The sequence below is a fragment of the Thalia democratica genome, chromosome 5 (genome assembly GCF_965202585.1).
Source record: "Thalia democratica chromosome 5, ktThaDemo2.hap1.1, whole genome shotgun sequence".
NCBI lineage: Eukaryota > Metazoa > Chordata > Thaliacea > Salpida > Salpidae > Thalia > Thalia democratica.
Window position 1 is genome coordinate 34,484,917 of NC_139169.1, and position 25,387 is coordinate 34,510,303.

Genomic DNA, 25,387 nt, shown 5'->3' on the forward strand with positions numbered 1-25,387 from the left:
CAAAAATAATTAAACATTCGAATATTAAAATTTATATTAAAATAGTAACAGATGGTATTAAAAAAAACCTCTAAAATGCGGGATTTCTTCCCATGATTTGAAGTACTTTTTATATGCTTTGTTCTTTTTGTTAACAGTAACATTTGTTTCAACTTTGGATACCTACGAAAGAAAAAGTTTATATATCAAAATAAAAAGAATATAATAACTATCAAAAATATTTAGCAAATTATTCTATATATCTAATTAATACTGCTTCAAAGTTTTAAATCGTTAGTTTTTTGATTGCAGAAAAATTAGTCATTATTTTGAATGTTTATTGCCACATAGACAAAATAAACTTTTTTATTAAGAACTATTGCATTCTTTTTACTAACTTAATTTTTATAAAAAATTTATGTATTTATATAGGATTTTTAGTAAAGTACTCACAAAAAATTACTTAATAGCGATTATGAAAACTTAACAAACATATAAGAAAAGCAATTTTTGTAAAAAAAAATGTTTATGTTTTTTACATACATTGCTTAACTACTTTACTTACACATTTCTAAGACAAAAACTTAAAAAACTTAAGCAGAATTCACTTACTTAGAAATTTAACATGCTTATGTTATATTTAACAGGTTATAGAAAAAGGAGTTTTAAATCAGGTTGGCCACTGCTTTTGAATTTTTTTAAATGTTTCTCTCAGACTTTTATAAGTACAATTTTTTGTCATTTTCAGAAGGAAATTAAGCTTAAAATATGAAACTATTGCAACTTAACTAAACTATTTGCAACTTGTAATAAATATCATAACCAAGATATTCAAAACCTTTGCCATTTTTTTCTTTAAGACTGATATTACACAAGTATTAATTGATGCATGTTTACAATTTAAGTTAAGTTTTTTATTTCTTGCTAATTTTGCCTTAAAACAGACTTCTGATTAAATCCAATCTCTAACACTAACTTAATCTTATTTTTGACTGTTTATTATTTATTTTTAAGTATTTAACTTTTTTGCAAAACCTTTTAAAAGGATTAACTATTGTATGTATATGATAGTTGCTTCTTACTTAATCCAAGTTAAATAATTGTATTAACCTGCCACTTCTAAAAAACTTTAATTTTACACAACTTATCAAGAAGATTATTAAGGTTGTTACTTGTTTTTTTCAAAAAAATTTCCAGGTTTTCCCAATTTCTTCCAGGTTTTTAAAAGTACATACTCATTTTTGGGTCTATTTTAATTCAAACTTAAGTTTAAGGTAAGAAGCTGTGTTAAATAGTATAAAAACATTGAAAAGATACTGTAAAGCTACTTTAAATATGTTTTTGGATAAAAAATATTTTGATAATGACAAAAGATTTTTATTTTTATAATAAATTTTTGAGTCAAATCAAAATTTTACTACTAAACATGTGAAAATTGTTAAACTTCCAGGTTTTTCCAGGTTTTTTTTTTTTGCCTAAATTGTCAAATTCCATGTTTTTACAGGATATCAGGAAAAATGACAACCCTGGATTAACTAAAAGTGCTAATTTATAAAATTATCTAAGTACCACACAATTATACTTTATATATTTTTTTATTACAGCTTAGGCTGGTTGTTACTTGAATTTCAGATTTGTAATTTTACACATCTTGTTTTTATAAAAATGCATTACTGTTCATGTTTTCACCTGGAGACTTTATCTTTTTTTTTAATGAAAAATAGGCAATGAGAATTACACATAATATAACTTGTTAAATAGACATTCTAAAAATGTTATTTTTTGTAAATGGAAATTGTAATTTTTTCTTGAGTTTTAAGAAGAGTTGTTGCTAAGTTGTATACTACAGCTTTTTACATTGTGAAATATTTTTTGTTTGATAAATTTATAGAATAACAAAAGTTATTTAACAAAAATATTTTACGTGCATTTTTAACTAATTTACAAGATATGTAAGTTTGTACTTTAACTACAACTTGTAGGCTACTTTGACTAAAAACTAACTTTGATAATTAGAGTTAAGGGTAAACTTAAGAGTTTACTATGTTTTTAAAGCAGTTCTCAACAAATTTATGGCATAAAAAAGTACTTTTAATTGCAAGTAAATAGTATTTAATAGAAATATATTTAATAAAATTATGACCAAGAAAAATGAATCCACAGAGACACTAAATTTACATTGTAATCAAGTTAAATAGTTATTAATTTTATTATAGTAAAAAACTTAAAGCCTAAACATAAAAATCAGAGGCATTTTAAAACATATAGTTTTATAAAATGCAATAATGATTAACTCTAACAACTTTAACCATGGTAGCATCTAAACAAAATTTTATTTTCAAGGATTTATTGAAGAAAGATACCACCAAAGCAACAAGCAAATGAAGGTAAGAAAAAAGAAGAAGTGGTACATAGGAAAGATTAGGGACAAACTTGCTAACCTTGTTCTTTTTAAAAAAGATACCAAAGACAAGTTTATGAAAGAGGTCCCAACAATATTTTACAGCTCATTTGACAGTTTTGAATAAGATATGTTGACACCTTACTAAAATAAGGTCATAATCAATACCATGCTGAAAGTTGAAATAACACTATAAATTTCAAGTGAAAATCTAAGAATAATATAGTTAAAAATATAAACTTAAACAAATAAAAAAATCAAAATATAGTTAAAATTATATTGGAATATTCTTTAATTTAAATTAACTAGGATGTCAAACTTTTCCTGTTCTATTATTTTTTTATTTAGCTATCCTGTGATTTACAAAGACTATTGTAGATTGGTTATTTAACTTGGAAAACCTGAAAGTTGAAAATTAAGGTACAGAAAAACTTAGAACTTAATAAATTAAAATCAAGAACTTGAAATATTGAACAAAACTGTAAATAACTTGGAAATAACAGCAATTTCAAACAATTTTCACGTGCAAAATAATTTAGATTTTTCAAGATTAATAGCATTTATATTAATAAAATAAATAACTATTCAAAATATTAATATATTACAGATAGCCTAATAGTTTCTTTTACTCTAAAATCTAAATGATGTTAAGTTTAAAATTTAACTTATAAATATAAAAGAACAAGCAAATGTGTAGTTTTAAAATACTAAAATTATTGGTCACCCTGCTCATAGGGTTTTTGGGCAACTCACAATTCATTTATGTAAACTAGTTTAATGATAATAATTAATAGTAATTCCACTTTATTTGAAAATATGGAAAATAATTTAAACTTATATTAGAAACATTTAAATGAATTCCAACTTTATATATGTACAAACAATAACTAACATTATCTACTTCTTTTTTTCCTTTAGAATTTTCCACAATCATTTTAATTTTTTGCAATACTGGTTACAATTGACAATTCTGTTTGTTATGGATACTATTAAGTTTCATTCATAAATTAAGAAAGTCTCATTTGAAAATAACAATGTGAGTTCATAATTCATAAAATTCATAAAAAAACCCAATTAAGTCCAAAATGTATAAATGCTGACAGTTAGTAAAAAAAAAAATTATAGCCGTTTATACACATATTGTTAAGGAGGTTTAAAAATTAAATTTATTATTAATTTTTTATACTCAAACTTATAAAAGAAAAAAAAAATTTAAGCCTAATATTTTCTAAGGGGCTTCACTCAAAAAACGAAACCCCAATCCAAAGGATTTTTTAGTTTTTAGACAAAAGACCGTTCTCAAAGATAGAAAAAGTTTTTAATTAGCTATTAAGATAAGGAAAATAATTAGATCCAAAGTTTGGACATTTAAAACGTTTATTCAAGCTAACTTCACACTCGTGAAAATGTCTTTTAGAAAGTAAGTACCATATCATAGCATGTTTTTTAATGAGGCGATGAGCATTTGGCAACAAACTGCTCAAGCATGAAATTATAGTTACAGACAAACTGTGTACTTATGGTTGCCAAGGCCTTGTGAATGTTATTCAAATTAGAAGGGAAAGATATTTGAGAACCATAAAGTGTTCATTTTACAATTTACCAAAAGTAGTATTATTTATTTTTCAAATTATTAATGCTGAGCATTAAATTTTTACCAAAAATAAAACAAAAAACTGAAGTTAAACAAGTAAATTTAAAAATATTAGATTTGATTTTATTTTTTACAAGTATCATTTTAATTCTCAAGTATAAAAGATAACATTATGTATAGTTTTAGCTGTTTTTGTTTTTTTTTTGTTTAACCTGTTATTTAAGATACATTACTTAAAATAGACTTAATTTTAAAAAATATTTTAAAAGACTTTAAAATTGAATGGATAGAGTTTCTTTCTTCTGTTTGCAGCACTAAATATATACAAATGAAATTTAATTATTCTCTTTTATAGAGGTTTGTTACTGTTTAAATGGAAACAATCTGAAAACATTTTCTAATTTAAAAACTAACGATACAAAACTAAGTTAATCTAAACACGCATCTGCTTCATATTTTCAATATACATAGTTTTACTTTCAGATTTACAGATGTGGTTGTGTGTGAGTTAATGTTTTTTTATACTAGTGATTTTTGAATTATATAATTAGTTAAAGGGCCGTTGTAATTATTTCTTCAAATTAATTTTAAATTTTTTTAAAGCAAAAATATAAAAATTTCAGGTGAACAGATTTAGTTTTTAAAAATTATTTATTTTATCTGAGTAAAGTACTCACTAAAACAGTAGCTCAATAAAACACACTCTAACAAAAAACCTTTTTTTTTTATTTAGAAGTTTTGTTTTACTATTTTCTAAGTTTTTTTTTTATTGCTTTGTAAAATAACTACAATATTAAACACAAAAGGACCATAAGTTTTTTAACACTTGGTACTTTTTTAATAAAAACTAGCATTATCATTAGGTTATATTTTTAAAATTGTAAAAATTTAGAAGCAAAAAGTAAGTATAAAAATCTTAATTTATTAAGCAGTAGTAATAAAGTTTAAGTACATCAAACATTTTTTTTTATCGATCTTTATTTTTTCCATAAAAAGGTAATTTTCTTAACTTTTTATAGGCGATACATATAAAAAGTAAGCTTAATTTTATATTTGAATTTTGATCTTAAACTTGACATCTTCACGTAAACAACCCTATATACTATTAAGTTTACCGAAAGTAAAATAAGCTTTTTTCTTTTAGGTTAAGACTTTTTGCTTATCACTTATTATCATAATTTTCTTTATAGAAAAAATTAAATATTCATCTCTTCTGTTGAAATTCTAGAAATTTATTAAAAAGCTCGTGATAGAATTAAACGAAACTAGTCTTATTTGCATCTCAGAAATGATTTTTTTCAAATAGTAATTATATTTTTACATAACATATTTTTAAAATTCCTATAAATCCTTAAAGATATACTTTTTAATACCGATACTCTGTACTACAGCTCAAAATTTCGAAGATGTGCAAAATAACAGATTTAAACAGTCCTAAAACTTTTTATGATGATCTAAAATGTAATTTAAAGTATATCATTTGGAAACGTTTTACAAATTAAGAATTAATTGAAATATTTGTATTTAATTAAATCAAGTTTTTGGATACAACATGATATTACTAGTTATACTAGGATAGCTGTACATATTTAAATTTTTAGGTACATTAAAATCGATAAATCAGTCCATGATAGAAAGCAAAAAATTTTTAAAGTCGTGTCAAGTCGGAAATTTAGCATATGTATATGAGAAATCTTGGTGTGATCTAACAGTTAAAAAATAAAAGCAAGCTAGCATGTGACTTTTTCAAACAAAGCCACGGATATTAACATCATCTCTAAAACTGCACCTAATCAAAAGTTTGTATCTTCTTTTATCTTTAAGTATGTGACCATTAACTTTTTACTTACGCACACATATAAGTTCTTATGTAAATGACAATTTAAAAATTATTATGTACAACAAAGTTGATGTTTTGTTTTTGTCATCCAAAACCACTTTTTCTTGTTTACCTTGTTTTAAGCAACATTTAATTTAAAATAATGTGGACAAAACTCTCTTGCTTATCAAGTATTTAGCTTCGGACTGAAAAAATTTTTCTAGTATTTATTCCGGCCATCATCAACAAAGTGGAAATATTTTGCGCCAACAATAAAAATACTAAATATTAAATTTTTCAATACTCATTACTAATTGCGCGAAGCATATCACATCGTTGAAGACGTCCGTGTTTAAAACTGATTAAACGAGCACAGACTTTAATCTCACAGTAAGCTGACAGTGTCTTAAACGTTGAGCTTAGATTTGTCATTTTTTCAACTTTAACCACAACTTATAGCTTCAGTGCTTCAGTTGTTCACATAAGCCCGCTTTGTTCAAACTCAACAGCGGTTTCTCGCGACTATGCTTGCCTGATGAGTCCTAATTAGGACAAAACCGGTCGTAGGTTGTCTCGGATGCTATGATAGTTAATCGTGTGCTTAAGTTCAGTATTTATAATTATTTTTCAAGACTGACTGGTCATTATTGATTACATTAAAAGGTTTACGTGAATAGGTTTAATTTAGAATGTAGCAAGTTTCTATTATATTTTAACATAATATAAGTTAATTTTATTTTTTATCATTCAGAAACAAATTTTTTTTTTGTAAATTTATACTTTCGCCCAACTTCATTGTTAAGCTGATTTTTGTCTGTCATTTAAATACCATCATTTGTCATATCAAGTTGTTACCAAGTTAATTATTTTGTTTTTCAAGTTGTATGTTTTTCCTTTATTCAAATTCATTTTATCAATAGACCTTAAAGTATTTTGGTACAGCTCAATTAGTTCAAGTAAACAATAGGTGTTAATTGTGTAGCTTGACTTGTTTTTAGAGATCTATTTACTATACTAAACCCCTTGACAGTTTTTATGAGCGTCAACTGTTTTTGATTGTTCATTAAATAACTTATTTTCTAATATTTTCTAAGGTTTGATCATACCGAACCCATCATCAGACCAAAAGCGTTCCTTAGACTGGGATTTTTTTTGTTGCTTACCGTTCATGGTTAAACATGACAAACCGTTTGTGGATAGACGTTCTTGATTTTTCAGTTACAACTAACTGAAAAGTTTCAATGAAAACGAGATCCGGGTTTCGGTCTAACCACGTTTACTTAGCTTGTCTCGCAGCATCAAAAGTCCAGGCTTAGGCTCTGTAGACTATTGGCGACAATTTATTTGAATCTTATGAATTTATTAAAGTATTAATAAATCTAAACTAATTTAAATGCAACACCAAATTTTTATGTATTTATTTTTTAAATGTTTTCATTACATAATTTAGTGTTTAACAAGATAAAATTTATTTCGAACTACTACAGCACGGACGTCGTTATGCGACGCAACAAATTAGTGGAAACAAAACTTCCTTTACATTCTATTTGACGTACGAACAAAATAAGCCTTAGTAAAATAAGTAGTCTTAGTTTGGTTCATCCAACTATAACAAGTATATTAGTTGAAAAGTTCATGCTAAGCCATTCGAAGCTTGATTTTATTGAAATTAAGTATGTTTTAGCTATCTTCGACGTTGAAAAGGTACAAATATTTTCAAAAGTGTAAGCTACGCAATACGGGCTCGGATGCGCTTACCTTAGCCATGTCCCTACAGCAGGGTTTACCAAACTCATTTACTAAATCGCCTCCTTTTCAGAAATTTGAAAAATAATCGCCCCCAACGATTTTACAAAGTAGTTTTTCTCTTGAGTACATACTTAAGAGCCAAAAAAGTTGTGTTCGAAATTTAATTTAGTCTGGTACTTCCTATGCACGCACTTTTGGGCTGTGTTCAAAGCAGTTTACAGGGCTTGAGAAAATAATCTACATTTTTTTTATAATCCAAGTAAAGTGTATTAAAAAGCCTTGTGTAGTCTGTAATCAATCCTGTTTAAATATGAATTGTTTTGAAACTAATGAAATTTTTAGGGTAGTGGTGGACAACTTTTGTAGTCAGCAATTCATATTTACTTAAAAATCTTTTCTAGTTTCAACTCGTTAAAAAGTTTAATTGCGGGCTGCATAATTTAAAAAGCTAACATATAAGAAAATAAAAAAACTCGAGCAAAATTGTAATAGAATGATTTAGTGTTATTGTGACCTAGGAAATACTATTGTGAACTGAAAACTAAATTGCAAGTGTATTTCAAAATATAAAGTATCAAAAAAAAAGATTTTGTTTTTTTTTGCACAAGTAGTTTCTAAATTACTTAGCGGGTTGAAGTTTGACTGGATCTTAACCGTACGTTACCCATCTCAATTCTTAACTGAAACCTGACATTATAATAATCTCTCATATAACGAATTTCGGATATTTAGAAGTTAATACCAAGTAACTTATTTAAGCCGCACAAAATACTTAAACTGTTTTATAAATATGCATTTTCTAAAATTACTATACCAGAGATTAAAAAAAATATAAATGAATGAACAGTTTCTTTTACACATAGTAAAATAAAAATTAAAACATAATTTCTTATCTAGTTTGAGGAAATTTGACCGACTGGTTGGTTATCTCACATGAAAAGTGGTTTCATCAACTAGTAAAGCTTCAGTTAATGCAGTAAAATTATTAATTTTAATGTTAAGATATATTAAAAGCAAGTTAGTTGTAAAGTTAAAAACTTAATTTAAAACATTTAAACCTATACTTTTTGTAGAAGAATACCGTTTAATTTGACTTGTAATAACGTTCAGGAAACTAAACCTTAATTTTTTCTTTTTTTTTTCTTAATTTAAATTCAAAAAAAATCAAATGTTTTACAGTTAATTCTGTGAACCGAAAGTAATCAATTAAAAAATTTTTTTAATTAGGTTAAAGTTTTGTTTTGTTTTGTAACTGTAGCAGTCTTTTTGATGGCTTATTTAATACTGTTTAAATTTATTTTTTCTCTACTTATTAGCCTATAATAATTTTCCAGAACAAAATAGTAAACAAATAAAAGCTAGTGTTGAACTTTTGAAATAAGCAACACATTCTTATTGCTAATATTTTAAAAATTAAGATAAAACAAAAAACAGTTGTATTAAAAGTTTAAAATTCATTAATATATAGATTTTTTAACAATAATAACTCAAGTTAGAAAATAAAATTGAGTTTAAGAATTTTTTAAATGAAAAGTTTGAAGTCATTTCAAATAGAGACCTCAAATCTATACTCTTTTAAAACCAAAAAAAAATTTTTATAAAAATTTTAATGGTTATCAAAATTTTTTTATTTATACAGATATAAGAAGTTATAACAGAAATGTGTCAAATAATTTTTTTTCAAACAAATACTTTAATCACTATGCTATAAAAACTTTTAGTGTAATGTATAACGACAAAAATAAACTACAAAATTAACCAGGTCAAAATAAAGCTACTAAAACATAAACCATTTAATAAATACAGAAGACTTCCGCTTGAGCTCGCACTTTGGACAAAATAAAAAAGTGCGAACTCAAAAATTATTACCATTTTTTTTTTACAAAATGATAAACTTAAATATCTTATATGCAATAACGTTATAAATAAACATGAAATCAACTAAAACAAAAAACAAACATTTATTAAAAAATAGATCTATACAAGCTATTTAATATTTGGTTTTTTTTAATACTTAGTTAGTAATAGACTTTATTTAAGTTAAATTTAAGAAAATATAAATTTGCACTTTTGTTTTGGGTAAAAAGTGCGAACTCAAAAGGAAGTCTACCGTAATTAATATTTGTTAGGCATTATGCAAACCTTTAGTAGAATAAATAAGTTAATAAAGTTTTTATTATAAAAAGACTACTTAAATACAATACAAACCAGGTTAAGTAAGAAGTATTTTAAAAGATCAAATAAAATAAAAAAAATTTTGATAAAATAATGTCTGCTACTTAATTTTAATATAATGTGAAGAATAAGGTTCATGACTGCTTTCAAGTTTTTCTAATCTGATTCTTAATCAATAAAATAAAGCCTCCTTTACAAATATCTAGATTAGATCTTTTGCTCAAGATGTTGAAAATTAAACTGAAAGCTTTCTTAACAACATAGCTAGAAGGAAAAACTATAAACAACAATCTAAATTCCTCTCAAATGATTGGAATTTTTGCCTTAGTTTTTGTTGAGTCTAAAAGCTTTCATATCATTCTTTGGAAAAATTTACTTTAAGTTCAAGGTCAGTTTGTAAGTCTGAGAAGGTTTCCTGTAAGTCGTTTACTTCAAAATGATCTGCCTCGAAGGGATCCATATTTTTATCTATATGATAGCTTTTTTGTGTTAAATCGAAACTTTACTACTTAATATGTTGAAATTGTTAAAAATTCCAGATTTTTTAGGGTTTTTTTTCGCCTAAATTGTCAAATTCCAGATTTTTTAGGTTTCTAGGTAAATTGGCAACCTTGTATAGTTTTATTTCTTAGTCTAACTTAGCCAGTATTTATTTCGGCCATCGTCAACAAAAGTTGAGATGTTTTATGCCATCGAATATAAACAATGAACTTCACCGCACGATCTACAACATCTCAACTTGTTGACGATGGCCGAAATAAATACTGGCTAAAACTGATAAAACGAGCGTGGAGAGTAAAATCTCACATTAAGCTGACAATGTCTAAGACGTTGAGCTGTGAAGATTTGCCTGCGTCAATTTTTCGGACTTTACCCACAAACGGTCGCTTCAGTACTTCGTACTTAAGCCCGCTTGGTTAGATCACAACAGCGGTTTCTCGCGACTATTCCTGCCTGATGAGTCCTAATAAGGACGAAACCGGTCGTAGGATTGTCCCGGATGCTGTTGTTGTAGATCGTGCGGTGAAGTTCATTGTTCATATTAGTCTAACTTAGTGACGTTTCAAAAAACAATTTAAAATATCATGAGGTGATAGTTAATAATAGTTAACATAGATTTCTACAAACCATATATGTCAGGTTATAAAATGGTGAGAGGGATTCCGATCGTCTATGATCTATGTAATTGTTAAATAAGAAAATATATAAATAAAATTATGTAATTTACTTGAAAGTAGGAGTCATAAGTACTTGATTTTTTTCTCTATGTTTTATATAAAGGAAATAAGCTTTTTTGTTTAAGTTTATATTTAGTAAAATAGCAAGATAAAAAGTATAAAATTTATGACAGCTCAAAATTTTAAAATCTCCCCCTTACTATTTATCTCCCACCCTTTAACCCCCTTACTAATTATCGCCCTCCAACTTACTAAAATCGCCCCCAGGGGGGCGACATCGCCCACTTTGGGAAACCCTGCCCTACAGAATTAAAAACTTAACAAATTACGACACTTTTGATTAAGAAACTTCGTGTATTGACATTGTTTTAATATTGTTTAATAAAAACATCTTAATGTTTATATTTTTAAAAACTTTCAATGATATCTTCTGCTTGAGTTAGCAACTTTAAATCTAAAATTTTGTTTTAATTATGCTTGTTTTTTTGTGCTGTGTTCAAAGTGCGAACTCAGGTGAAATTTTTTTAAACTGAATGTTTCTTTTATTTAACTTATAATAAGTAAAATTATTTGTAACATTAGTTATACTTATCATGTAAAATATGGTGTAGTAAGTTTACCACGCATTTACTACTTATTCATTGAAAAAATATTCATAGTTTAAGCTAATAGAAATAAATAAAAGGTGTAATCGTTATTTAAATGATGATGGTTATGTACAGAATGCAGCCACTGGGTCAATTGACGATAAAAATGCTTAATTCAGATATAAACTAAAATATTCAAAAAAAAAAATTTGAAAAACAGGTTCGTAGTTAAGTTATAAACTTTAATATAGTTATTAACAATTTTTGTTGAAAATTTTTTATTTATTTTATAAGAAACACAAATATAAAGACATGAAAATCCGTAGTTAAACAAAAAAAAAGTTTTAGAATAAAGAAAAAAAAACTTTTTAATATGAATTGAAATTCTATTCAACCCAAGTGAAACAATTGTTATACCAAATTTACGTTTTAAGTTAATCAAATTGTGTTTTATCACTCTATCAAAGCCTGCTAAATTGTTATAAAAGTAGTCTAAAGCAGACGTTAAATGATTAAAATAAAAGAAAGCAGTAAAGAAATCAAAAACACAACAAAAATTAACTATTTCAAGAAATTACTGTAACTGAGCTTTATTTAAATTTAGTGTTTCTAACTCAGACAGCTTTTGTTTAAAACGGAAAATGTTGCAATGTATCAAAATTGTAAAAAAAAAATGCTCTTCAATTTTTTTTAGTACAAAGTACGAAAGCAAAGCAGCATCATTTACCTTTTACTAATTGTTTTGTCTTTTCAAAAAATTATACTGCTGAACAAAATATCACACAAGACAAAATTTTCAAAAACGTAGATTAAAAACGCCCAAAATAATTTCACCTAACAAAACTGTACAAGTTCTTAATTTAGCCGAAACTATTTTGTGAAAGCTATTTTATACTAAAAAAAGTACTTTTGACGGTATCAAAGAAAACAATCAAATTCAACTCATTTATATTGAAAAATGTTGTAGTAATAAATGAACTTTTATCTAATACTCTATAAAAAAAAGTAAAGAAATTTAGTGGTAAAATTTTCGTAAAATAGAAATTTTTTTAACATTTATTTAATCTAATAAAAAATATTCAGCTTCTGATGAATCTATGCTTTTTAGAAGCTTTCGGAAATGCTGTTATAAAAAACAAATATAGCAACTTGTCTCATCCATGTCTGTTGTATGAAAACCAAACAAGTTTCCAATCTGTTCAAATCTGAGGTGGCAGTCTCTCGACAAAAAGCTGTTTCTCGAAAAACTCAATAACTTGCTTTGGGAACCTGTGACGAGTTATTAGAGAAAATGATTATTTTTCATTCAAGCTGATTTATAACTGTTTAAATTTTGTGGTTAAATAGGTTACTTATCGTGATCTACAGGATGGACAACTTAAAATCCATATAACTAAAAAAATAATTTTAGTATAACTTTACATAAGTTACACGCTCGCAAAATTCTATGTCTTACAACTCCAACCTGTTATGCACAAAAGGCTGATAATATCTAACTAGAGAAGTTGTACAACCCGATTTTAGAATATTTAACAAGTATACAAAGATTATTTTGTTTACGGAATAACATCACAGTACAACAAATACATTGGCGTGTCATAAAAAGAAGAAAGAAAAGCTATTTAAAAAAAATCAACATGGTTCGATTGATCTAATTTCAAACGTACACCAATAAAGTGCAAGTTGAAAAACTACCTTAGTATTTCCATTATGTAGGAGGGATAGGTAGCTGTCTAAATTGCACGAGGGAACAAAATTTCACAAAAGCACAAAGATAATTTTGCACGGAGACAATTCGGCCGGTTAAATTATTTATTTTTATATTTATAATTGAAGCTTTTTTTTTCTTTAATATCACTGTCACCCCTAACCCTTACCCTCGGTCAGTAAGTTGTTTTTATTCATATATATTTTTTTTTTACTTTCACTGTTACCCTTTACCCTCAGTCATTTTTTTTATAAATTATTTTTTTATTATTTTTTTCCTGTAATTATTTACTCTCGTGCAAATTTGGCTTCGTGCAATTTAGACCCGTTCCCAGAAGGGAGAGTTTATTTTTAGTGTTTGTAAACCACAAAAAAACTTATCCAACTAAGCAAAACTTTTTATGCTTGATAGTTTACATTTGCCTTTTTATGGAACTTTGATATCAAAATTGGGTTGATTGTATTTTTAGATATAGACGTCATATTTCTAAAAAAAACTAAATTTTTTAAATTAATTGGATCGGAATCTTTTTTAGAAGTAAAGGTCATGTGGGGTCTGATTGACTAGTGGTTATTTTGGTTGAAACTGAAATCATTTTTACTGTGATCCAAATATATATATACTTTAAGCAATATAATTTAAGTTTACTTTTGTATGATAACCATGACTGAGTAATTTTTTAATAAAATTAAGTACTGTTTACAGTGGTAAGTTTTACTAAAACTTCGGTGTATACAGAATTATATTAATATAATTTCAAAGACTAACTAATTCACTATTTACAAGTTTCTCTTATAACGTAAAAAATCAAGTAATAATAAAACAAAGATTTTTTTTTAATTATTATCACCTATATTTGATGCTTTTACATTTTGTAACTTAAGTTTCATTATAAAAATTCTGAATGATTAAATATTTAAGTTTCTTTTGAACTATCAAAATTTTGGGAGTTATTATTTACATTACTTTTGTTATATCTACAATATATGGTTAATGTTAAAATATTAACAGTAAATTTATCTAAAATGCACACAGCTATTAGGATGTTAATAAATATGTTTATTTCTATATATTATAAAATATATGTAGTCATCCTTTTACATTAGACTTACTACATTACAGAACTATTTTTGATAAAACTTAAAAATCACAAATACAGTTTAATAAAATCTCTAAAGTTATAATTAATAGAGCATTGAGCACTTAAATTCGTCAAAAACATTATTTATTAACAGTATAACGTTTATTATTTTTTTTATTAGCGTACATAGTATTTGATTAATGACTTTTACTCAGTGCTTAGTAAAGTAACATATGAAAAACTTCTCTTATTACTACTTTAAAAATAACATTGTAAAAAAAAAATTGCAAGTCCTATGATACTCACAAAGCAGTTGATAAAAACTTAATTTTCTAATTCTAAATAAATACAAACAAATATTACTTGTGATATACGCAGGGGGCCGGGATGTATTCGCCTTCTTCAATGCCTTCGTAAATTACCTTCAATCTCAATTTACCATTTGACTTCGTTCCGTTCGTTACCTTTGAAATATGTTTCATAAAACAAAAAGCATTTATGTTTTATATATATATTTGTAATGATTACCACGCTGACAATAAGCATAACTAGCATTAGACTTAAACTTTAATTGGTTGTTTAACATATGCTTATTAAAAATTTGATTATCATCAAAGTTAACTTTAAGGTAATTTCTATAAATGTTTAAATTTCTTAGTTTTAAATAAATTACCACGAAATACAACAGTCAATTAAAATACAGGTTTTTAAATTAATTAAAAACTTTTTATTACATTTATTCGTAAGAATATATATCAAATTAATTTATCACTCTAACAACAAATAATATTTTTTTCCTAGCATTGAATATTTGTAAAACCAATACATAAAATAACTGCATACAATTACTTTCATAAATATACTTGATTATATTGAAATGTTAACCTTCACAACTGGTATTCCCTTTTTCCACCACTTGGACTTCACTTGAATACTTTTTGCTTTCTGAGCCACATGCATGGCGGTTGGCGACGTGTAATCGGTTATCAGGTCCAACTTCCTCGGACGCCCATTTTGTTTCGGCTGCCCCGAACTTGTCGGGTCGACCTTTCGTGGACGTCCCATTTTTTTCGAGCTTTTTTCGGTTTTGCCAAACTGAGAGACGCTTTTGGCGGTTTTGTTCAGCGCTCTTGAAGCGTTTGGAGCCTTCAAAATAATTAAAAGTGAGTTGTGAATGTAAATGAAAGTATTCAAGTTCATATCAACTGAACGTTTAACATGATAGTAATCAGTTTGACTAAGGCAAATTTAGATTTAAATATACATACATCAATTTAGTCATGTTTATAAGAATATGATTAATTAAGTCTGACTTTCTTGTTATTTGGATTATGTCTTATAAGCATTTACATTGTTATATGTAAAATTATATACTTCTTTGTAAATTATTATTAACAACGATTACAATCTATGTAAGTCTGAATTAAAAGAAAAACTTATTATCTAAAAAATCAAAAACAAAAAATTAAGCGTTCTAGAGTGACTATAAATTTTGGAATTTGTTCTAGATCTTTTGACTTTATTATAAGTTTTTTTTCTAATTTTCATAATTTTATAAACTTATCAAAACAGGGTTCGTGCGCGAAATTTTTTTTCATTTAGCCTGACTGAGACCAATTTAGCCTGACATTTTTTTAAAGTAAGGAAAATTCCCTTTAGAAGTCATTTTAGGTATTGTGGAGGCCTTGATTAGTACTACTATAGTCTCCGACTTCAACCAGCTTTATCTCAAAAATATTTTGAGCTTCAAAAGTATGCAGAAAGCAACTCATAGCTTAGTTACAACACAATAAAATAAGACTAAATTGTTAAAAATGTGATTTTACCCCCATCCCCTATACCCTTAACATAACAAATTCAGTGATAAGTTTTAAAATAAGTGTTATATCTAATCTATTACTAGTGTAGAAACTTAATGTATATTACTAAACACAATTGTTCAAATTAATTAAGCACTAAGTAAAAATATTATAAGCAGAAGATCTATAATAAAATGACGTGCATTGTCGTGTGTTATTAACATTTAATATGAAACGCTTACACGAGTATTAAATAATCAAAATATGTTTATTATAGTATTTTGACTATTACTTAAAATTGATACATAACATACAGTGATTGTTGATGTCGTATTAGATTTAAAAAGCTTACACTTTAATTTGAAAAAGTTTAAAATTTTGTTCTTGTAAAGAAAAATGAATTGTATCTAAAATTTGTACTCCCATGAAACCTAGTACTTATATCTTAAAGCTAAGTTTTAGTGTTGTGAATATCTCCAATAACTTTAAACAAACAGTAAAATATATGAACAAACTGCTAAGAGTTTTAATCTAAAAAGTATTGGTATAAAGCCATTTGAAATAAATTTGAAATTAAAACAGTTCAACCAACTAAGTTCTGAAAAACATAGCTAATGCAAACAAATTCAAACAAACAGATAAGTTGTTGAACTATACTGTAATATTTAAACTGTATTTGTTTATGAATTTTTATAATTATGACATATATAATCTACTCAAAACAAAATAATGAAGGTTCTTAAAAAAATTTAAGGTTTTAAGCATTTATTTTTACAAATACTGACTGATTTTGTCTTTAATAACTATATCTTTATTTAGAAATAAAAACACATTTCAATTTGATCTTAAAAAATTTCTCAATTTTTTTTTAATCAAAGATTTTCAAGCATTTGAACTGAGAAAAACTGAGATTCTCAAACTTTTAAATAAAAAAACTGATTTAGCCTGACGTTTTTCAACTTTTTTCAAAAAAACTGATTTAGCCTGACTTAGCCTGATTTAGCCTGACGCGCACGAACCCTGATCAATTATACATGAACTAGACACATCTGAAATTTAGAAAACACAAAGAAAATTTTAAGTACTAATTTAGACACTTACAATATCATTTTTGTTTTTCTTCTTGATTCGACTTCCTGGTGGAGTGAGCTGTATGGACGGTGTTTGAGAAAATTCCCCCAATTTCTTTCGTTCTTGTTCGTACAAAGATGCAGATAATCCCATTGCGTAACCCAAACCGTTCGCTACAAAATCATCAGCATATTTGCTGTTCATCTTTCGTTTTCTTTTGCTTCTACCTGCTATTAAACGTAAAAAACATTGTAAGGTATACAAAACAATTTAGGAAAACTTACTTATCAAAGGTTGATGAACCAACAACATGCAGTTAATTTAAAACAAAAGTACAGAAAAGTAAGTTTTACACCTACATAGTTTTAACGATTATTCGTTGCTTAATACGGTTTGAAGAAAATTACAGTCTAGAGGATTAGTTATCAGGTCGTGCTTTGCTACCACTGCATAGCAAGTTTTCAAAACAAAAATACTTTTCTGTAACAAAATGGTTAATAAAAGAAAAAAAAAACTAAAAATATGTTTTTTCAGATGTAGCTGTAAAACAATGCAATTTTTTAGAACGTTTATATTTATGATGATAAACAAAAAACAAAACTAACCAGTTGATGGCTGTTTACCAATATCCTGACTTGCTGCATTCAATTCTTCCTGGTATTTTCTATCTGCTTCTTTTATCAAACCCGGACAGTCCAGGTCTTTCTTCTGAACATACTTAACTTCGGACTGACCTTTCAACTTTATCGCGTAAACAACCTGTTCAAATTAAATAGAAGATTATACTTAAACTGCAAGTTTGTTTAATACAAACCTTTCTTTAGCTAGTGCACTTTTTTGACAGGTTTTAAAATGAAAAATAAACTTGCTAATTTACCTTTACTTCATTAAACAATGTAATTACTATTTGTAGAAAAATACTTAAATGTCAAGATTAAGTGAGACTAAAACTATTTAAACATAACATCGTTCCCTTTTTATTTTATCTTTCAGTCTACATTTAAACTTTTGTTTTGTATATAAATTGTTAGCTTTGTCTGTTTGATAGAAGTTCAAAATTTTCTTTTGTCTATAAAACAACTAAATCATTAGTGCATGAATGTAATATTTTTGCTGGTAATGGTCAAATCTGATGTGACTCGATTGTTACTGAACAATTAAGTTCATAAATTCAAGTGGAATTAATAGCAACTTTTGAGATTTCCTAACATATATTCAATTATAATTCTGTTATGTATATGATTCAATGTTTAAAAGTTACACATTTTTCTTTTTCTGCCTTTTTCAAAACAAGTCAACCGCAAGTGACTTTTTCTGGTTAATCTGGCCACCCAGGAGAAAAATGTGCCTTGTTTACAGAACATTTATGTTCCAGTAGAAGCTTATAATAAGCTCTAAAAACCTACCATTATGTATCTTTCTAATATTTATATATTTTTTTGAAAATATTATCTCATAAATAGTGATGTACCGGACCAAAATTGTGAGTCCGGTACATCACTACTCATAAAGTACTCAATTTTAAAGACACATAATAAAAAAGTAGTGAAAATTTATATACTTATAACAATGTTGTGTTGCTACATAATAACATAGGAAAAACAACCTTATTATCCAGCATATGTCTTCCTAACATCTCTTGTATATCTTCTTTGGTATATTTCTTACTTTTTGATGACGATTGAGGCACAACAGGAGTTGCTGAGCGACTAAATGCTTTCGGATTTATCCAGTGATAAAGTTCTTTCAACTTCGCTTGGGATGACTGTTTAAGTTTAGTATTATAATAAAAAGTAAATTAAGTTACAAATGTTCTTTTTCACTTCTACACCTTCTATTTCTGGAAAAACAATAATATAGATAGTTATAAAATATATTTAAATATAAATTATTATAAAAAATATAGTTATAAAATACAGTCATCTAACAATGAATCTATATCCGCTGATTTTAATTTCTAGAATTTAAATAAATAACTTTACTGAAACATAAATTTATTGATACTGAAATAAAATTTAAGTATTAATTAAAATATTTTTTCTTATAACCTGATTAAATTATCCTGCTTTCAAAGCTTTAAATGGAAAGATATTTATAAGAAAAAGAAATTAAACTACTTGTGATACTACAAATGATTAAGCGTGTTAGTTACCTGCTTGTTATCATTTTGCTTTACATCTTGCATTTTCTTTTTTCTATCTTCCTGCAGCTTGTACAACATTTCAAACTTGTCAATGATGCCTTGGTAATTGACTTCCAGGTCTTCTAGTTTCTCCCATGTGTTAGCAGCTTTAGGCAGTCCCTGTGAAAATCAGTTAGTAATATATTAAAAATTATTGTACAAACTAAATTATTTTCAATAAAATGTTAATAACCTGCCACTTAACAAAGTATAGTGTGCCGTCATGTGTAACTCTTTTCTTTGACAGCTTTTCTGGAATGTGGGTGAATTTTTTGGGGGAATACTCTTCATCTAGAACAAATTCTTTGACTGTCAATATAACTTAATAAAAATATTACAACTAATTTTTTCACATGATTATATATTACGTAAATAATTAAACATAAAAAAAAATTAAAAAATTTCACTTATTATAAAAGATTAACAATGGTGCAGTTATAATTTAAGAAATTTTGGAAACATGCAGGACTTAAATTTTAACTTACCTTTAGGTGCTTCAGCAGCTTTCTTTTTCTCCAGAATGAAAGCATCAAAATCTATTTTTTCGACTTCTTTTGTTGAGGGTTCTTCCATAGGTGGGGGTATTGGTTTTACAACTGGTTTGTGCATGGAAGTATCTACTGCTTGGTTGCTTACTACTAGAGGTGCACTTGTGACCTTTTCTTCTACATTTGCAACTTTATCTTGATCAGCAGCTGTAGTTGTGGCAATTTGCTCATCGTTGTCAGCAGTTTCTGTGGTAGGTGGTCCACCAACATCAAAAGCCAAATCATCCTTGGTAAGGTCAATTTTATCACCTGGGGATAAAAAAGTGTCTACATCTACATCTCCAAGATCACCTTCAGCTTCCAAATTTGTTTTTGAAGATGACTCAAAGTTGCTTGGTTCAGGCATGGAGTGTTGTATTACATTCTCTGCATTTTTCTGCACCAGTTCTTTGACTTTTTTATCCAAAGTGCTACTTTTTTTCAACGGTGATGTTGATGGAGGTGAAAACTGCTCGCTGATCTTTTCAAAAAGGTTGCCGTGTGAAACAACTTTTGGAGTTGTGGTAGCAGACAATCCACTTGGTTGTGGCTGCTTTCTTATAGGGCTCTTTTCAGGCAATCTAGTAACTTTGCTCTTGTCCAACCTCCTCCTTATTTCAGGAGTTTTAACATTCAAACCACTATTCAGCATTTCTTTTAGCTGCTGAGCTTTTTCAGCAATGCTCAACCTGGGCTTACCCGCAAGTCTCCTGCTGGTCCTGCTGGGAGTCAATGGAGGGGTTGTGACCTCTTTCTTGATTTCAGCAATTTTATTCACGTCACTCTGCTTCTTTATTTGAACGGGACTAGCAGCTTGCTGCTTAAGTAAAACCTTCTTCACCTTAACTGGAACTCGAGGAGAAATGTCTTCTTGAGCAGGCCTTTTGCCCATTAAACCCTTTTTTTCCATCTGCTTCTTAATAGCCTGATTAAACCGAGCTATTAGGTCTTTGGAAATGTTGTCTTCGAGTTCCCACGTGCCTTCGGTTTTGGGCAAGTTCCTCCACTTTACTTTGTACATTGTCTTGCTGTTGAACACTTTCTTGCCCAGCAATTTCTCTGGCACTTTCCCATCAAACAACTTAGGAGCTTGTTTTTGGATGCTTTCCTCGTAATCGCGAATCAACTCATTGGGGAGGTGGGAAGGTGGCTCCCATGTTGACTCGCTTTTTGGGTATCCTGTTGAAGATTGAGCAAAATTATACTTATGCTTGAAATCATAGCATAAGCATGTCAGTACTTAAAAGAATAGGTTTTTTGCAATCTTATTAGAAACTAGACCTCCCATACAAAAAAAAATATTTTATAAGAATACCAAAAAGTTTTGCATTATTTGCCCTTTACCTTAAGCACGTTTACTGATTAATCAACACTGTATAACAAAATATGATATGCCTGGGTTATTACTTATCTGTTTGTAGAGCTATAGTGCAAGGGCACAGGAGGGTCCAACATTTTTTTAACTAAATTTAACATTGGTTTTTATGTCTAAGCTATAAGTATTAATTAAAAGTCAATTTTTTAAGAATTTAAAAACTTAAATTAGTTTTTTAGATACAAACATTTTTGTGAATAAATTCTATACAAACGTATGAACCACTGTTTATTTAATATAATTTATCTCTCTTGGAAATTTAAAAATATATTAAAAATCTAGCTTTTTTTGAGCTATAGACTTTAAAATTTCAGGAAACCTTCTTTTTATAGCTGAAAAGACTTTTAAGGTTTAAAATGTTTAAAACTTTAGCAAATAAAAATTTTGACAAAAAAACAAAAAAAATAGTATTTAATCAATTTAATGACTAGTAATGGACCTACTTTAAAAATTTAAAGAAATTTGGTTTAAAAATGAAGGAGAAGATAGATTTTTAGTGAATTAGTCTTTTTTTGCGGTTTTACTTGGGCTTTTTATTAGGAACTTATTTAGATTACCGACTTGTATAGCTTATATCTCAAGAATCTTGTTTAGCAGTTAAAAAGATCTGATAGTATAAATAAAGCTCTACTAAATAATATCACCTTGTAAAAAACAGGGTGGATCCCATATGCCCTTAAATTACAATGATTTTAAGGCTAAGTTTTTATGTTACTCAGACTGTATGTAAAATTTGTTTATACTTTTTAAATGATCAAGTGAAGTTTTTCTATTGATAATATTTATTTCAAAAAGAAAATAGTAATTTTGAATACAAGTATAAATTTAAACCAGTGTAAGGACAATAGTATATGATTATACATAAGTTAAAAAAATTTAATTTTTACATCAATATGTCATAGTGGGCATGCAACTGAAAAAAAAAATTGTGATTTTTAATAGGGTCAGATAGCTTAGATTCTACTGCATTTGGAGCTTCAAACCTAATAAAAAATCAGTCTACTGTCTCCAGTTGGCAAAAAGTGATATGAAGGGTTTTTGCCTGAATCAAATTTTGATGTTTTTAAATATTATAAACTAAACAGTCTAGGAAAAAAAACTTCTTTAACATAAGGGTTTTTCTCAAATCTTAGATAAAAAAATATTTTAAAGCTTAGTCTAATTAGCAATTACATCAAGTTTTATTAAGTTTTTACAGAGTTGCCACTCGTTTTTTCAAATTTCTTCCAGGTTTTTAAAAGTACACATTTTTGTGTCTATTTTTAGTTTCAAGTTAATTTCTATTTAAGAAACTGTGTTAAATAGTGTAAAAATATTGAAAAGATACTGTCAAGTTACTTTAAATGCGTTTTTTAATAAAAAAAGTTTTTGATAATGACAAAAAATCTTAATTATATGATAGATTTTTTGTGTTAAATCAAAATTTCACAACTGAAAATGTTTAATTATTAAAATTCCAGGTTTTTTGATTAAAATTCCAGGTTTTTCCAGGTTATTTTAGCCTAAATTGTCAAATTCCAGGTTTTTCCAGGTTAAGTGGCAACTCTGTTTTTATAATAAAAAAAGTATGTTATGCACTTTTTTGTTGTTAATTTGAGCATAAGCAAAATATACACAATAAAGCTTATCTCATTTTGTTAAGTTTTATTTGACCTTTCAGACATTTTAGCCCCTCAAAAAACTTTTAAAATAACTTTTTAAATTAAAGCAATCAAAGTCAGTGTGCTCAATAGGTTTTTAATCCAAGGTGCATTCAAAAATGCAAAAAAAAACTATTTCATTAAAAATCTACCTACTCCTTTGGTTTTTGACCGAAATTCTCAAACTTTTCACAGAAAGTACATAACTAATATTTAGATCAGTTGAATGAAGGATTTTTTATTGAAGTTAAAATTAAAGAATTTTAATTAAAAGGAATTCCTATCTTTTTTGGTATATTTTTTATCCACAACATTTAATTTTTTGATACTTTTTAAAACACACTATTCAAAGTCATTTAAACTATCAAAGGAACATTACTGAAAATTTGAGGTTTCTACAGGGTTGCCATATCTATTTGGCAAATTTTATCCAGGTTTTCAAATTTTCCTACACTTTTTTTTTTAAATACACATTTTGGGTCTCATTTTAGGTTAAAGTTGAGTAAGGTAAAATACTGTATAAATAGTATAAAAACATTGAAAAGATACTGTAAAGCTACTTCAAATGTATTAATTAATAAAAAAAAAAATTGATGACAACAAAAAAACTTTCTACATATGGTAGATGTTTTAAATCAAATTAAAATTTTTATACTAAAGATGTAAAAATTGTTTAAATTCCAGGTTTTTCCTGGAATTTTTTTCAAAATTTCCCAAACTCCAGGTTTCCAAGTTTTTTGGCAACCCTGTTTCTAGTTCAAAAATGAAGGAGATCGTATATTTTTAGTGATATTTTAATTTCTTAGAAAACTGACGATTAACTTGTTTTGCTGTCCATTTGTTTGTATAGAATTTTTTTTACAAAAACATCTATATTTAAAAATTATTTAAAATGAATGAAATTTATACTATAAAAACTGATGTATAGTTTACTTTTTTAGATTTAATATTCCCTATGTAAAATATATGCTAAATTTAGCTAAAAAACAACTTAAAAACTGTCCTAAATAACTTTGGTTCTAATCGAATTTTTTTTATTTTAGTTTATAAAAATCAACAGATATAGTCTTGAGCTACACTGAAATTTAAAAGTTTTTCAAAAATGGATTTTTGGACAAAATTTATTTTGTTATTTCTAAAAGGCAAATAGCAAAAACTAAGTTTAAAATGGGACCAAAAACATATTTCCATTGATTTACATCACATTTACTATGTACTAAACTTGCAGTATGTTACCATATTTGTAAGCTTACAAGAAACACAACTTATTTAAAAAAACTGTCTAAAGAACTGTGTTTACATGTGTTATAGAACACGTTTTTGCTACTTTTAACTAAAAGCAACAACATCATTAAAATACAAAATTAGTGAAAATTACATATCAACAATAATACCTTTCCATTTAACAAGGTATTCTTTCTTTTTAGTTTTTGGAATAATCTTCCAGTCAAGGATTTTTTCAACAGTATATTCCTTTTCTAAAATTTGTCGTCCCATTTATGTTATTATTTATGATACGCTGAAGTTTATTATTCACATTGATCAATATATCAATATGAACATAACAATTGATCTAATTTTAGTTTCCAGTGTTTAGTTTACATATAAGATTATTTTTTTGACAAGCAGAATAAAAGAATTTAAAAACGTAATTTAAATGCAATATTTAATTTTGAAAGTTAAAGAAATAAACTTCTCAATAAAGTTACTAAAATAAATTACCTAAAATACTCAAAAACAAACATGCTCATTAACTTTAATGTTATATTTGTTCATGAAGTATGGTTTGAAAACCTTGTGTGACTTAAACAACTGAGAAAAAATTTATTCAGATGCAGTATTTGAAAAAAAACTTTATTCTCTTGGAAGCTAAATTAAATAAATTGTTAAAAACTTTAATTTAACACAATTAATTAAACTTCTTTATACAGAATAAACAAACACTACCAGACAGTAAAACTTATTGATACATCTAAAGGCAGAAAAATAAACAATCATTTTTATTAGTTCATTACAACTCAATTAACTAACTTATTTATTTTACAATTAAGGGCATAGGGGGGTTCACCTTGATTTTTACAAGTTGATCTTATTTTATAGAGTTTCATTTGAGCTAACAGACACTTTTAAGTGCTTGAAAAAAATCAATTAATTTTTGAGATATGTGTGATCAAAGTTGGTGACCTCAATACGTTCCTAATAGAAGGCACAAACTAAAAACATGAAAAAAAACCATTTCACTAAAAATTTATTTCCTCCTTAAGTTTTTTTAGCAATCTTCTTCATGTTTTCACAGAAAGTCTATTATAATATTCTAAAAAGATTGAATGCAAGATTTTTTTTATTTATGAAAAATAAAATTTTAACAAAAAAAAAACACCTATATTTTTTTTACTAAAAATTTATAATTTTTTTTTTTGAATCACAACATTCAAAATCTTTAAAACTATAAAAGGAATGTTTTCTGAAAATTTAAGGTGTTTAGTTCAAAAAATTGGAGAAAAAGATAAGTTTTTAGTAGT

General features: G+C 26.7%; 1 protein-coding gene across 2 annotated transcripts; it reads right to left on the bottom strand.

Moving 5' to 3' along the window:
- Positions 1–12,010: 12,010 nt before the first annotated feature.
- LOC145835903 (uncharacterized) lies at positions 12,011–24,385 on the bottom strand. Of its 2 annotated transcripts, none has more exons than XM_082943658.1 (10): positions 24,260–24,385; positions 19,809–21,029; positions 19,517–19,614; positions 19,294–19,443; positions 18,748–18,906; positions 17,747–17,900; positions 17,172–17,371; positions 15,157–15,417; positions 14,635–14,735; positions 12,011–12,751 (listed from the first exon to the last, which is right to left on the bottom strand). In XM_082943658.1, exons 1-10 carry the CDS (start codon positions 24,360–24,362, stop codon positions 12,682–12,684), a joined length of 2,517 nt encoding a protein of 838 aa, XP_082799784.1. In that variant the 5' UTR covers positions 24,363–24,385; the 3' UTR covers positions 12,011–12,681. The 2 variants fall into 2 exon arrangements, with proteins under 2 accessions (XP_082799784.1, XP_082799782.1); XM_082943656.1 differs by having other exon boundaries at positions 19,517–19,632.
- Positions 24,386–25,387: the final 1,002 nt, after the last annotated feature.

Bases quoted from the DNA above. Each gene is read 5' to 3' on its own strand.
- LOC145835903 (XM_082943656.1), bottom strand. From the start codon at position 24,362: ATGGGACGACAAATTTTAGAAAAGGAATATACTGTTGAAAAAATCCTT. The intron at 15,418-17,171 runs GTAAGTGTCTAA...ATTATTTTGAAG, and splicing joins AGAAAAACAAAAATGATATT to GCTCCAAACGCTTCAAGAGC. The intron at 14,736-15,156 runs GTTAACATTTCA...CATATTTCAAAG, and splicing joins AGGGAATACCAGTTGTGAAG to GTAACGAACGGAACGAAGTC.